Source organism: Anopheles bellator, chromosome 2, assembly GCF_943735745.2.
Source record: "Anopheles bellator chromosome 2, idAnoBellAS_SP24_06.2, whole genome shotgun sequence".
NCBI lineage: Eukaryota > Metazoa > Arthropoda > Insecta > Diptera > Culicidae > Anopheles > Anopheles bellator.
In genome coordinates, this window is record NC_071286.1 from 1,103,390 (window position 1) to 1,116,690 (window position 13,301).

General features: G+C 51.3%; 1 protein-coding gene across 1 annotated transcript in view; it reads left to right on the forward strand.

Annotated features, from left to right (window-relative positions):
* Positions 1 to 12,275, forward strand: part of LOC131211591 (homeotic protein female sterile) — a 53,905-nt gene extending 41,630 nt beyond the window's left edge. The window contains exons 5-7 of the mRNA XM_058205127.1: positions 11,299 to 11,416; positions 11,497 to 11,684; positions 11,914 to 12,275. Coding sequence (XP_058061110.1) covers positions 11,299 to 11,416; positions 11,497 to 11,684; positions 11,914 to 12,275 — 668 coding nt within the window. The remainder of the gene's footprint in view (positions 1 to 11,298; positions 11,417 to 11,496; positions 11,685 to 11,913) is intronic.
* The last annotated feature ends 1,026 nt before the right edge of the window (positions 12,276 to 13,301 follow it).

Sequence of the window (13,301 nt, forward strand, 5' to 3'; positions counted from 1 at the left end):
TTTCTCGGGTGGGTGGGCGACCGAATAAGGATCGGGCCGCCCGTTTTGATACACTCGGACTTCTATCCGCCGGTCTTCAGGAGGGGACAAAGTTTCCGTCGTGTCCCCAGAAAAAAAGGACTCCTGCCTCGAGGGGGTAACCTATGGGTCGGTCTTTGGCGGAATGATTCATTTGAATGCAGAGCACCATTATTCATATTCGCAAAAGTAATTCTTCACAATCATTGCACCCACACTGCACCCAACTCTGGTCCCTGGTCCGGTGACCGGCTATAAACCGAGTGCGATAGCCAAACGAGTTACAAATTTGTTCCGTCCGTTCCGTTCCGTTGGTTCGCCCGTCCTGTGCGCTGCTTCAAAACCCCGGACCACTGACAGCAACAATAATGGCCATAATTCATCGCCAACGCCAGGCGCCAGCCGGCCACCGGCCAAACGCGGAAGCGGGCGGAAGAAAACGGAAAAACTAGTCCACGTCAAAAAGTGAAACGAAAGAAACCTTCCCCCGCGTGCGAGGGAAGTTTTCAATTTCCTATTTTTCCCGGCCCCACAGTTGCTCGTGGTGGGCGATTTGTGTCGATTGTGTAGGAAAAAGTGTTTAATAACTGAGCGATCGGCGATTCGGGAGGCACGATATCGCGAACCCGTCAGTGCCGGACGTCCGGCAAAAAGATGACATGAAAATATGAATAATTCGTAATCTTTTTAACCTCGCCGCGCGGGCTGTCGGATGCGTGACGTTTACAGCGAGACGCGAGCGCTTTCCCAACTTCTTTGCCCCAACCGACGGTGGGGAAACTTTATCTATTATGCAAATGTTCCGGTCGCCGGCGCGGATGGCGACCGCGTACCGTGAGTGGCACGGAACAGCGAGTTTTTATTTTGGGTGAATAGAAACCATCGGTGACACCAAGAACTAGTTCTCTCGCTGGCAACTTCCCGTCCACGAATCGGTAAGTCGTCGGGGACGAAACTTTGCGGGAGCCGCTAGTTTAGAGGGCGGACACCGTATTACCGAAAGCCGCCAGTTTGTTATTGCTTTCCACCCCCCGAAGGCCACCCCCTAGAAGGCCAGAAGAAGTGAGAAGGGCTTCATTTTTCGAACGCGAAATCGTAACCCTCGCAGCAACAACAGGCGACATAATCCGTGCTGCTGCTGCTGCTACTGCTGCAGTGTGTGCAATAAATCATTCGCTTTATGTGGGAATCTCGGAAAGGGTTTGTTTTCCCTTTTTTTCCTTATGCTCTGCCATTGTGTTCGCGAGTTCCGCTTTTTTTTGTAACGGGCGGATCAAGGCAGTTCCCGAACCACCACGCCACCCGCCATCTGTTGAACTACGGCGGCGGCGGGTATCTATCCTTTGCTCCGGCTCCCTGTAAGTAACGGACGAAACGGGTCCAGCAGGGAGCGCTCCTAGAGCCCAACTCGGTCCCCGAGCGCGGCTTAAGTATACATTTATATTTCACTAAACCTAAACGACGTGTGGAGCTTACGTTCACTTCAATCCCCCACACGGCTGGGGACGGCAAAAAAAAGGCACGGCAAAAGTTGCCTTGCCGGAAGGATTGATGCCACCACAAATGGCACTCCAACAACACTCTAGCTAGCTCGCTAGCGGATCCTAGTGCCGCTTCACCGAATGCAGATCGCAATTACTTAAACGTCAAAACAATGGCAAATGATAAATAAGCGACCGTTCCAGCGTGGCCACAGCACGTGTGCATAAATATGTTGCGCTTCAGCGTCCCCGCACTCCTAATGATGGTGCGCTCTGCCGTGCGACGACCATCGCCATCAGCGCCAATCCTCCCGGGAACGATCATAAATTTGAATAAATAATCCAGCCCGTCCGCTAGTTGGCGACATTTCCCGGGAACTAATCCCTCCCGTCACGTGTGCCGGGCGATCTTCGCCTTGGCCCGGAAGCAGGTGTGCCAACTTCAAAGCCGGCCCGGTCCGATGATGAGATCCCAATTAGGGCGAGAATTTACCTCGCTAATAGAGGATTTATGCTAACCAACGAACCTTCTTGAGGCGCATACCGACGGCGCATCAATTTCCGAGCCGAGCCCGAGGCCTCGAGCTCGTTTTGACAAATATCCGTGCACCGTGCAGATCTTCTCGTGACTTCCGCGCCGTTTGCATAAATCGCCATTGAGCCACCCCCGCCCGGGTTGGTATGTAAAATAGCGGCCCGAATGCACTATTTATGAGATCACGGGCTGCACCGGTCCACACTCGGATCATTGCACTTAATTTAATGCTCTTAAAATCTACCCACGCCGTGTGAGTCGTGCCTCGTGCTCACTCACGGATTTATCCGACCCGCGCGAGCAACAAAGCACAAAAAACCAGTCCACCTGGCGCGATGGCTGGTGGACTTTAGCAAACTGCACCTGCGATTTTCGCCGATAAATTGTTTAATACCATCAACAAACTCTCGCAGGCGCTGGACCGGCCGACCGGTGCAGTTAATAACTATAACCCGTTTAATTGAACACTGCCCATTTAATCCGCTCCCGGGGCAGTCCCGGGGCTGTGACATGCCGGTCAGCCAGCCAGCCAGCCGGGTCGGGTCGATGCAACACGAACCGGAAAATAACTTATCATCCGGCCACCGGCGGTACATAAAAACGCTCGGGCACCATACGGCGGAGCACGCCGCCGGGTCGGATTAGACCACGCGGCCGATTGGGGATCCGATTCCGTGTCCAATAAATCAAATCCACCTTAATCACGCCGCATTTATTACAATCGATCGCGCTTCGCTTAGCACGCTGGGGCTAATTTAGTCCCCCGGCGGGCTGTGTGATCTGTGATCTCCGGATCCGGAGCCGGTGGCTTATCTTCCCTCAGGAGAGCTTTCCCGGGCGGCCCGGGGATGGACAAAGTTTTTCTAAATCCCCAAAAGCCCGGTTCGTTAATGGCTGCACTGGGCAGGATGCTCCCCGTGAACCCCGACATTATAAACGCATTACATCCACAGCCTGCTGCGTACATCGCACGTATAGTTTTTGAAGTTTCGTTTTGTTTATTTCGCCGAACGAGTTAGAGCCGACGACCGTGGCCGGCGTTCCCTGAGGGCGATCCACTGGGCTCCATGTGAAAGTGATTTTTAATGGCATTATTTATGGTCCGGTGTTCGTTTTAAAATTTGCTTAAGCAATTTATCAAATACCAAACCATCCGCCGGCCGGGGTTGGGTCACGATGATGTAGTTTGTTGTTGTTTCGGCTCACCTGGGCTCTCTCGAAAACACGCCGGCCTGAAAATAGTTAGAAAATTGGGGGAGGCTTTGGACCGGAGCTCACCTTCCGGAGATTCAATTTGTTTTGCGCGCACCGCGGCCAAAAGTTCTCGCGAACGCCGTGCGCGAAGTGAAAAGTTCACCCTTATCAACTACAATCCCAGTAGTGATCTGCCTACCTCCCTTAAGTCTCGGTCGATAGCGAGCGGATATCCGAATTCCGGGGGCCCACGACGACTACGACGATGGGGACAATTCGGGATTCGGGCGGCTAGAAAAGCGGCACAAAAAATGGAAATTCGGGGTCGACATGCACAATGCAAAATCCTGAATTTCGTGTAGCTTCGCCTGCCGGCCTGCCTGCCTGGTGGCCATGTTCCGGACTATCCACGGGATAATTATAATGATATTATAACACCCATACACCCACCGGGGGAACTGCATAACTTTATTTTCCACCCATTAAACATCCGCCTTTCGGTGGTTGAATTAACAGAGCTGACTTTCTGAGGCATAGCCTGTGGGTCGGCTGTTTTTGTCACCCGCTCTTAAATTGGCCAACAATCGGCAGTGGCAAAAAGTGGTCGACCAGTGCTCCCCATCAATAAGGATGCCGGCACGGGCGTACTCAGTGGATCGGGACCCTGCAGCGCGTGTTTTCCGGACCCCCAAGTGGGAGGAGGAACTTTGGCTCCTGGCTCTGCCTCTGAGTTATGACCCGCGGCTTCCGGTGGTGCAGGTGCAAAGCGACATTTCATTATCGTTAGCAATCGGTCCGCTGGCCTCCCGGAAAGCGAGAAAACTCCGACTGGCGAAACTCCGCAATGATTAAGATAAACAGTCGGACAAAGGAGAAGCACAGAACGCAGAACGCTTTTCATTGTGGGGAAAGCGCAAAATTGAGTTACTGCCCGGCGGTACACGGGGGGCTTACGAAACAGCTTACGAAACCGGAGAAGGCGAGTTCCGAAGAAGTAGCGCGGCCGAAGCGGGGTGATTACAGAAAAAGTAGTACGAACCCAGCAAACACTATCAAAATGTTTCACATTCTTTTGTACCGCTCCACATACCGACGGAGTGGGAATTTGATACCGACGGAGTGGGAACGTAACGAGATTAAAATCACCACCCTGTGCTGGCTTTCCTGGCCCGTTCGCCCTCTTTTGGGACCTATGCAAAGGAAGTAGAAAGAGCATCCATCATGCGCCACCCAACACACACCGGACGGGGGTTTATATTTTCTGCAATCCCGACTCTCGGTGGGTTTTACGGATCCAGCTTTGCTGCGACTGCCTCTGGGAGCGATTCATTAGCAGTTCGCGTGTGTTTTTTTTTGTGGTTCCTTTATGGCATTTTTAATGAGCACAACATAAACCACTTCACACAATTTGGGCTTCCAGTCGCTGACCACTCGCTGGCTGGCAAGTATTGTTTGTGGTGAATGAATTCGAAGCTAACTGTCTGGGCCACAGTATCTAAAATGAAAGGATTTTTTTAAATTAAATTCTATAAGCCGATCCAAATGTTTTCTATAGTGAGACGGAATTTCTCACCAATGAGAGCACAGGCGGTGACTCTCACTATTCTTTAAATTGGAGAACCTAAACTAAAAGGAGGTTGTAAAAAAATCAACAGTAACGTAGAGATGCATTTAAAACCAGTTTCCTGAACACACTGATTCACTTCACCAACACATTCAAACCTTATAAAGTCCATAAAACTCAAATAAAGACTTGTGATAGGCTTAACGCCGTCCGCCCGATCCACCCTAAGACGCTTATCATCCTCGTCTGTTCCTTTTTTATCACTACGTCCGCCTTTCATCGTGTCGGTTGATTCAAAAATAATACGTGCCACCCCCCCCCCCCCGGGGGCGGCACAAAACATCAAAACACACGCCGGAACTACATCAAACGCAGCCGGTCCAGCCGAGAAGTCGCGCCGTCGTCGCGGAAACTAACGAGGAAAACACGAAAATGAGCAAACCGGCGGCAGTCACTGGGAACCGGGACGTCCGGCAAAAACGCCACTCGAGAACGGGGAAAATAAAAACCTCGCGTTTCGCGGAGGGAGCGCTGGTCCCGCTTTCCACGGCCCGGCCCACGTTCATTTGTTGCAGCGTCAGAGCGCGTTGCATGTTTTCATTAAAATTCATTTTCAATTTATAATCATTAAAGTACGCTCGGCACTTTTCGCCCGCACACAACACAACAGACCAACCCGACCGACCGACCGGACCGTGGGAACCGTGCACCGGATCCAAACAGGGTCCTTGCTGCAACCGGGTGGCCTGACGATAGGAGGGCGCGAAAAAAGCGCAACACACAACGTCGGTCTCGGCTGATAAAAATTGAAATTGTCAATCGAGAAAGCAACATGCCGACGGGTCTACCCGGACCCCGGCACAGGGTTTTGGAGCTGGCGTGCGGACGAGTTACGCACACACACAATGCGCCACACGCCGATTGGTTTGAGGTCCTTCCGAACGCCCGACAGACCGACGGCGAACGAACGTTCCGATAAATAACGTTCTCTGACAGACCCTGGGGCGGGAGGGTGGCTTGAGCCGGTTGAGAGGTTGACATGCAAATTAAACTCAAATTAAAGTAGTATATTTCCTCCCGGACAGGCCGGCGCCCCAGCCAGCGTGGAACTATCACTGTCGGTTCTAATTTATGCGGCGTGAAGTGATATTAATGATGGGGCACCGGCGCCACCGATAGCCGAAGAAAGCAACACTTTTGCCACAGAGTCACGGGTACGTACCCGGACCGGCTTGGCAGGCAGGTTGTTGTTCTCTCAGTCAACATTCGATTACGTGCGCCGGCAACATACTTTTTTCCGTGCCGTGCCCATTACAAAGTCAACAGCGCGTCCTTGGTGCCGTTGTGGCCGTATCGATTGCTTCCTTTCACGTTGGTTGGCCTTTCTTCACGCTTCCGCTCGCGAGGGGCCACGGGGTGAGGGCCATTTGCGAACAAAAGGCAAATAAAAACTACCCCGGGGGTTCGGGCACTTCCGGTGTTCCGGTGTTCCGGCAAACGATACACACGCGAACAGGAACGAGGTTCCCGGGCGAGTGTTGTGATGATACGATACTTGGCAAAGGATTTATTTGTTTCCAAGACGTGCGATTAAGCGTACGCTGGGAGCGGCCGGGAGGGAGCCCCGGTCCCCACCCGGCACGAAACGGCCTCATTCGCGAACTTTTTCGCCCCACGTCCCGACTCGCCGCTGCCTTATGTATGAGCTATGAATGCTAAAAACATAATGATACGTTACGGAACCCGGAACGGCGGGGGAAAATGAATGGAAAAGTCAAGACCCCTCCGGAGATACGAAGTCCGGGCGAAAAAGGTCCGGACTGGGCCCGGGTGCCGACTCCGGAAGAGAGCTTTCAATTGAACGCCAAATAAAAGGAACACCGGATAAGAACTCACCCCTTTTTTTGATGGCGATGCGAGCGGGGCCAGGGTGCCAGGGGCCAGATAGTGTTGCCTGCTCTCAGCTCGGTACCATTCCTGGACCTGTCCGGAAAATCCATCCCTAGGCTGGGCGAAAGCGAAAAAGTTAGTGTACGAAAATTGATGGTTTGCTGTTTCTTTAATGTTTCACTTTTATGCAAAATATTTCATACCGGTGCTTATTTCGGTTTGATGCACACACCCACTTCGAAGCCCGAAAGTCGGTCTATTTCCCGAATCGGGCTCTGCTTTTCAGCGTACATCAGCAACTTTTCGGGCAAACGGATGCATTTGCAATTTTCCCGGAAAACCCGGGGAGAGAGGCTCGGACTCGGGGTCGTCGGAGCAGATTGCAGTCATCACGTACCGGGCTAACTGCGTACTCAGATGGACTCGTTTAGTAGTAATGGAGTCTAAACAAAAAGCCGGACCCCTACGATACGCTGCAATTTTGGCCGTCGACCCGGGGAAATGTACAATGATGATGATAGCGTCGAATCATAGACAAATAGACCAAACACCGGAAATGGAATGTGTTTAAGGAATTTCAATTAAAATTGAACTCACCGTTAACCGTTTCGTGGGAATTAATATAGTTTCAATTGGACTGTTCGGTAACACTACAAGCTTCTCGTGAAATGGCTGAAAACGATCAATGTTTACTTTGATTCATAAACGCGTTGGTAGTCATCAAATGTCAGTTGGTTGTCAAACGCCTGACGATTGCGATTTTTTCCGTTACATGATTTAAGCGGCAAAAACAACAACACTCTTTTTTCGAAATTAAAGTTTTTTGCGGAATAACAATAAATCAAATCATTCAAGCTGTAAGTTTATTGATGGGTGTTATTTAAACCTAATATTTATACGAATAATTGATGCACTGTCAGGGTTCGAACTGTCATTTTAGAAACAAAATCAATCAAATGATTACCGCCTGGGGATACAAACAATGAGTTCGAATAGTTTTATATACAACTCTAGCCTTTCTTAATGATAACATGTAAAGTAAACTTTGTGTTGTTGGCTCATCACCTTTTAAGATTCAACAAGCAATCAACAAGCACTGTGAAGGGTGAAAATAACAGCGGATTAACTACTCCAAACAAACGTGCGAATGTTTAGAACAAAAGCTCCGAATCCATTCGAAGAATAATGTATAACCAAAGGCTCAAGCCGTAGACAGCCGAACCGTTTTCTATGCCAAGCTTAGTCGGGCTCATTTACTGTCTTGTCCCCGGATGTTGGAAATGAAGTTGCCATCATTCCAACTCCCGGTTCTGACCCGGGGGGAGTTCTTTGTTGAATGAACGTAGACAAATCTGTGGCCAACCATCGGCGGCACACGTATTTCCACGCACGCACCGTTCGCAGTATAATCCAATCATGATTTATAAACAGTCCCCGCCGGGGGGGGGGGGGGGGGGGGGTGGCGGCGAGAAAAGTCCCACACGTAAAAGGATAAAGCCGCCAATCGATCGCATCCGAAGCCCACGGAGAGCGCTGCCTCGGAAATCTTTCCACTCCGGCCTCCGGTGCCCCGTGCGGCTTTATAACTCCATTAGAATCATTCACAACGAACGCCGCCCCACAAGCCGGGCCGGCAGGTTGGTTGAAGTATTTTTCATTTCTCTTCGCCCCCTGGTGGGGTCTGTTTGCAAACCGTCCCCCAGTCACAACGACATCGATTCGCCAACGAGGACTCATTCCTTGGACGCCCTCCGTCGAGGGTAGCTTTTAAAACCATTTATTGTTTGTGCTATCTCCACCAAACGACAATCGTAAATCATATATTAAAAGATATAAAAAGTACAACCCCCGGTGCTCCCTGCGCCCCGCTGCTCCCTTGCGTCCTGCGGCGAAATAAAAGCTCATAATCCAGAGCGCAAACCGAGCGCCGAGCATCCGAGGCGAGGGATAAGCATTTTTATGTTCAGTCATGCTTTACCCGCTCCCTCTCTCTCTCTCTCTCTCTCTCTCACTCTCTCTCTGTCGTTAGTGTTGTTGCCGTTTTGGATGGCGTTTGTGTCTATCTTTTGTTCCCAGTGCGGCGACCCCCCCAACAACCCACAGGACCACGCTATCGTTATCCTGGCGAAGATCATCGATCGGGCGCGCCGGGTTGCACGCCACGCCGGCACGTCGTCCTGGAGTGAGTCCTGCACGCATGTTGCTTCGCTGTTGCATGGCCTCGGCCAATGGGACAAATCGGGAGTGCTCCACTCCTCGGCTCCTCGGAACTTTTAATGCGCTCCATTATTGTTACAGCGAGTCCTAGCCAGACTGGGCCAGCCGCGTCCTGTTTCGCTCGCCCCCTTTCGGGCGCGCCAACCACTGCTTTATCTTGCCATTATCCGTCTTTTATCACACTTCTGGGTGGCATCGGAAATTTCGTGGCGTGCCACTCTCTAATGAGGAACGTGAGCCACGCCGACGCCGCTGCCGAAGCATCGTTCCGCAGATCGATAAGCTGCATTCGCCGCTGCTAACAAAGTGCGGTAATCTTTATTAGGTTTGAGTGTTCTTTCTTTCGGGCTAACCACGTACAGCATTTTCTATTGGCCTTTGCTAGTAGCAGTGCTGGCGAGACCTGGATGTGATTGGCTACGATCTGGCTCCGGTCCTGCGTGTTGCGAAAAATATCAAAACCATGCGTCCTCGATCGATTAAGACCCGAACAAAATGGGAAATGGGTATTGTGAAAGCATTCCGAATAAATACGATTTAGAAATCATGGTTAGGCACATTGTTCATGTAAACTGATTTCTGCACAAAGGGCCAGCAGCAAAACCTACGCACGGTTCCTCTCATGCGGAATTCATCCATTTGCATGGCCCTATTTTTCCAATAAACACACAATCCGATAGCTTCGAAAGTTTCGTGCCCAAATAGTTCGATACGGCTCACCAGCACCAGGCACGACGGCAAGTATTTGCTGTGTCTAAAAGTCGGCACTCCGGGCCAACAGCGAAGCAGCAATCCAACTCAATTGAATATTAACTGGCATTCCATGGGCACTTGTTGGACTTCGAGGGCTAATCATGCGGCTCCGGCCGAACTCCGGCCAATTGATTAAACATTCTTCTCGGCTGTTCATGCCTTTGGGGGAAACTTTGTCGGTTGGCCGGTTGGCGTTCCCGTCAATCAGTCGAGGTTCGGGTCAGACGGTTACAGCGCTCCATTTGTCGTAACGAAAATTTCGAGAAAACCCAACCCATTCCCGGTGCCCGTAGCATAGTTTCGTGCCAGTTTGTCCACCGTAGTTCGATTAGCAAAACCACCGTAACAAATCTGTCATATGAACAGACTCATCAATACAGATAGGAGCCGGCCCTGGCCGGCTCGCCGTCTGGCGTGTCTAGTACGCCGGACTTCAAATCCGGATCAGAGCCCCCGGAACATGCACACGCCGCGCCACGTTGGCGTTGATGGTCAATTGCTTGCGCAACACCAGGGATCGGTGCGCAAGCAAGGGGGATGTCCTTTGCAGCGGACAAGCACCATCATCGCAGCGCACAGACCGAACGGACGCAATCCGGTTCCGTGCCAGTTGTTCCAGTCGTCGTCGTCGTCATTCGTTCAAAAGTCGAACGGCTGTGTGGGGATTGTGAAACGTGTCGAAATTACTGCAGCCAACTCGACCCAGTGCCGTTCCGGTCCGGTTCTGCGATGTTCTCCAAACTTTCCTCTTCAGATTGGATGGCCACAGATTTTGCAAAACAAAAACGGGGACAAAAAAAAACCGCTGCTGGAGAATGTGCAAAAAGTTGCAGTTTCTGAAAGCTGATCCTGCCAGCTTTCAACTGGCGCAACGGACCGTGCGCCGGTGATGATGTCCACGAGGGGCGACCACTGCATTCGGGGAAACCATTCAAAGGGAAATTCCAGATTCATCGTTCTTCAGTTTCCAGCCGGGTGCCCGCTTGAGTGGCATCGACCCTTGAGTTTTCGCGCACTCTCCAGTCTGGCCGCGCGAGTCCACTGGTCCTGCAGGCTAGCTGTCGACATGCCCCGTGGTTCGACGAGGTTCGACGATAAATATCAAGCTTGCAGCTTTTCCGGCAAACGCGGAGCGATTCATATTTCCGCATGAGTTGCTGGTGAAAAGTGCGACGGGGCCACAGCTGGACCGCTGGCTGGGCATGGTTCGCAGCTGGTGTCTGGGATTGATTCGCGATTGACACTTTTCGTGCTCCGCGTCCGGAACCAATCGCCCCCGGCCCCGTGGCCAGACGCTTCTCCGGAATTACCAATTAAATGAATGAACCAGTGAGGGAGCCGATGGGTCACCGTGAATTTGCAGCTGGGACCTGGGCAGTCTCGGAAGTGCATTAATTTTACGTAATTACAACCAAATTTGTGCGCCCGTTTGATGTCAAGGACCAGCAGTGACCGGCCGCAGCGCGCCGTTGTTTAGATGTTTGAATTTCCGCTTTTTTATTTAATCCAATCCCTCAGCGCCTTGCCTTCCTTGAATTCTACCCCACTAACCACACTGAGTGTCACCAAAATAGTAACAGTCCGTTCTTTTCCCTGCCCCCCCTCGAAAACATGGCCCCAACGCAACGGCTGCACGTCACTTATAGACTTTCTCTCAACAGCGGCCCGTGCAAAGATAATCGGCTCCCAGGAGGTGCACGTCAAGAAGGGCAGCACCATCTCCTTATCATGTGTTGTGAATGTCCACGCATCGTCCATCTCATGGTAGGTGATACCTGGCCGACAATCGGACCGCTCAGCATGGGCTCCTCCTGACTTCGAATGCTTCCGAATCGTCCCTCTAGGTACCATGGATCGTCGATCGTTGACTTTGATTCCGCTCGCGGTGGCATTAGCCTCGAGACGGAGAAGACCGAGGGGGGTACCAGCAGCCGGCTCATGCTTACCCGGGCCACCCTGCGCGACTCCGGCAACTACACCTGCGTTCCGACCGGTGCAATATCCGCCAGTGTACAGGTTCACGTTCTGAACGGTAAGTAAGCGCTCGACCGTGGCCTCTTCTCCTAATAGACTTATCCAAGCATTCAAGCCATCCAACCAATCATGTAACTGACAGCATGTCGCTAGTAGGCGCTGTCATTCCAGAAAGAAGTACCGACTCCGTCACCGTCATGGCGACGGAACGAGCTACTCATCCTGGAAATTCATTTTAGTTCCAAGTAATTTTCTTCCAAATAATTCTTCTTCTTCTGACCTCATAGGTGAACACCCAGCTGCCATGCAGACGAGCAGCGGCGTGCCGTGTCCGACACATCAAGCACTTATCCTTCTCTTTGTATCATTGAATAGTTGTAATCTAAGTAAGTTAATCTACTTCATATCAAACCTGCTCGTAGCGGCCCGTTTCCTGCTCGCTGCGTCGACCACCACACTACTGCTCCACCTGCGAAGGTTAGCCAATCTGGGAAAGCGGCAGCCGGAAGCTGCGCTACTTGCCAGCCCCATTTGGCATCGTGCGATCCGCTTTGAACCGAGTAGCGAGTTCGGTGCACTCGGACCACTACGACCCGCCGCACCGATCGTTCCGTCGGATCCGGATCAGAGTCGGGCTCAGAGGAGATGATCGCCAGCGCTGATCGAACTGCGAGCCAACTTTCACTGAATCCGCTGAACGTTGTTGTTGTCGGGCCAGTGCCGAATCTCCAGCAAAGGACCTTTGGACTAGTGAGAGAAAGAGTGTCCCGTAAAAGTCTAGTGAGAATTAGAGGCACTAAGGCAGGCACTGGATTGGTTGCGGGAGCCAGGGTTCAGGCCGGTCCCTGTCGGACAGGTTAACCCCGGGCACTCACCGAGCTGTGTGTTTTTCGTTCCGAAAAACTGTAAATGTATAAATGTTAAGTTTCTACTTCATAGTACTAAAACTACAGATAAAATAATATTAAATTAATAATTAGTACGATAGGTGAAGGGCCAGCAACGAGCGGGTGCGGCTGTACCGGACAATGATTCAAACTGCGGGATTCATAGAGTCCCAGCGAATACGTTTTAGGATGCTGGTGGATGCTGGAATGTGTGTCCTAATGCAGGACCGAAGGACAGTACAGTGCGCAGGCGAACGAATTTGAATTGAATCTTGATCCCAGTCGGAACGGGTGGCGTGTGTAAAGTAATTAGTTGAACCAGAGCGATAAAACCCATGAAGCGTTACGCTTATACTGTAATAAATTTTAGTAAAAGCCGGACGCTGGCAAACTCTTACACTAAAACCAGAACAGAATGGGTGACAAAACCACCCAAATGAACATGATGAGCGGATGATGATTGAATCAAACAAACGAACGGAGTGTAATTATTGAGAGAGAGGGAAGAAAGCACGGAGGTCCCACGGTTTTCCTTCCCTTTTAGCGAATCCATACGAATTGAGTTAGGCAACTACGACACTATAGTGGAGCGGAGTTAAGCTGTAAGAAAAGGCTAAAGATTAGTTCGAAATCGTAGGCAATACAGGAAATCTCATTAAACCAAAACATGAACACAGTGAACTCAATTCGTCTGGTCGTGTCGAATTTCCCACAGATACCAACCTAAGGAGTTAAGGTTCCATCCCGGCGCAACGACCTTCCTTCGCGTCGTCGTTCCACCTGCAGAC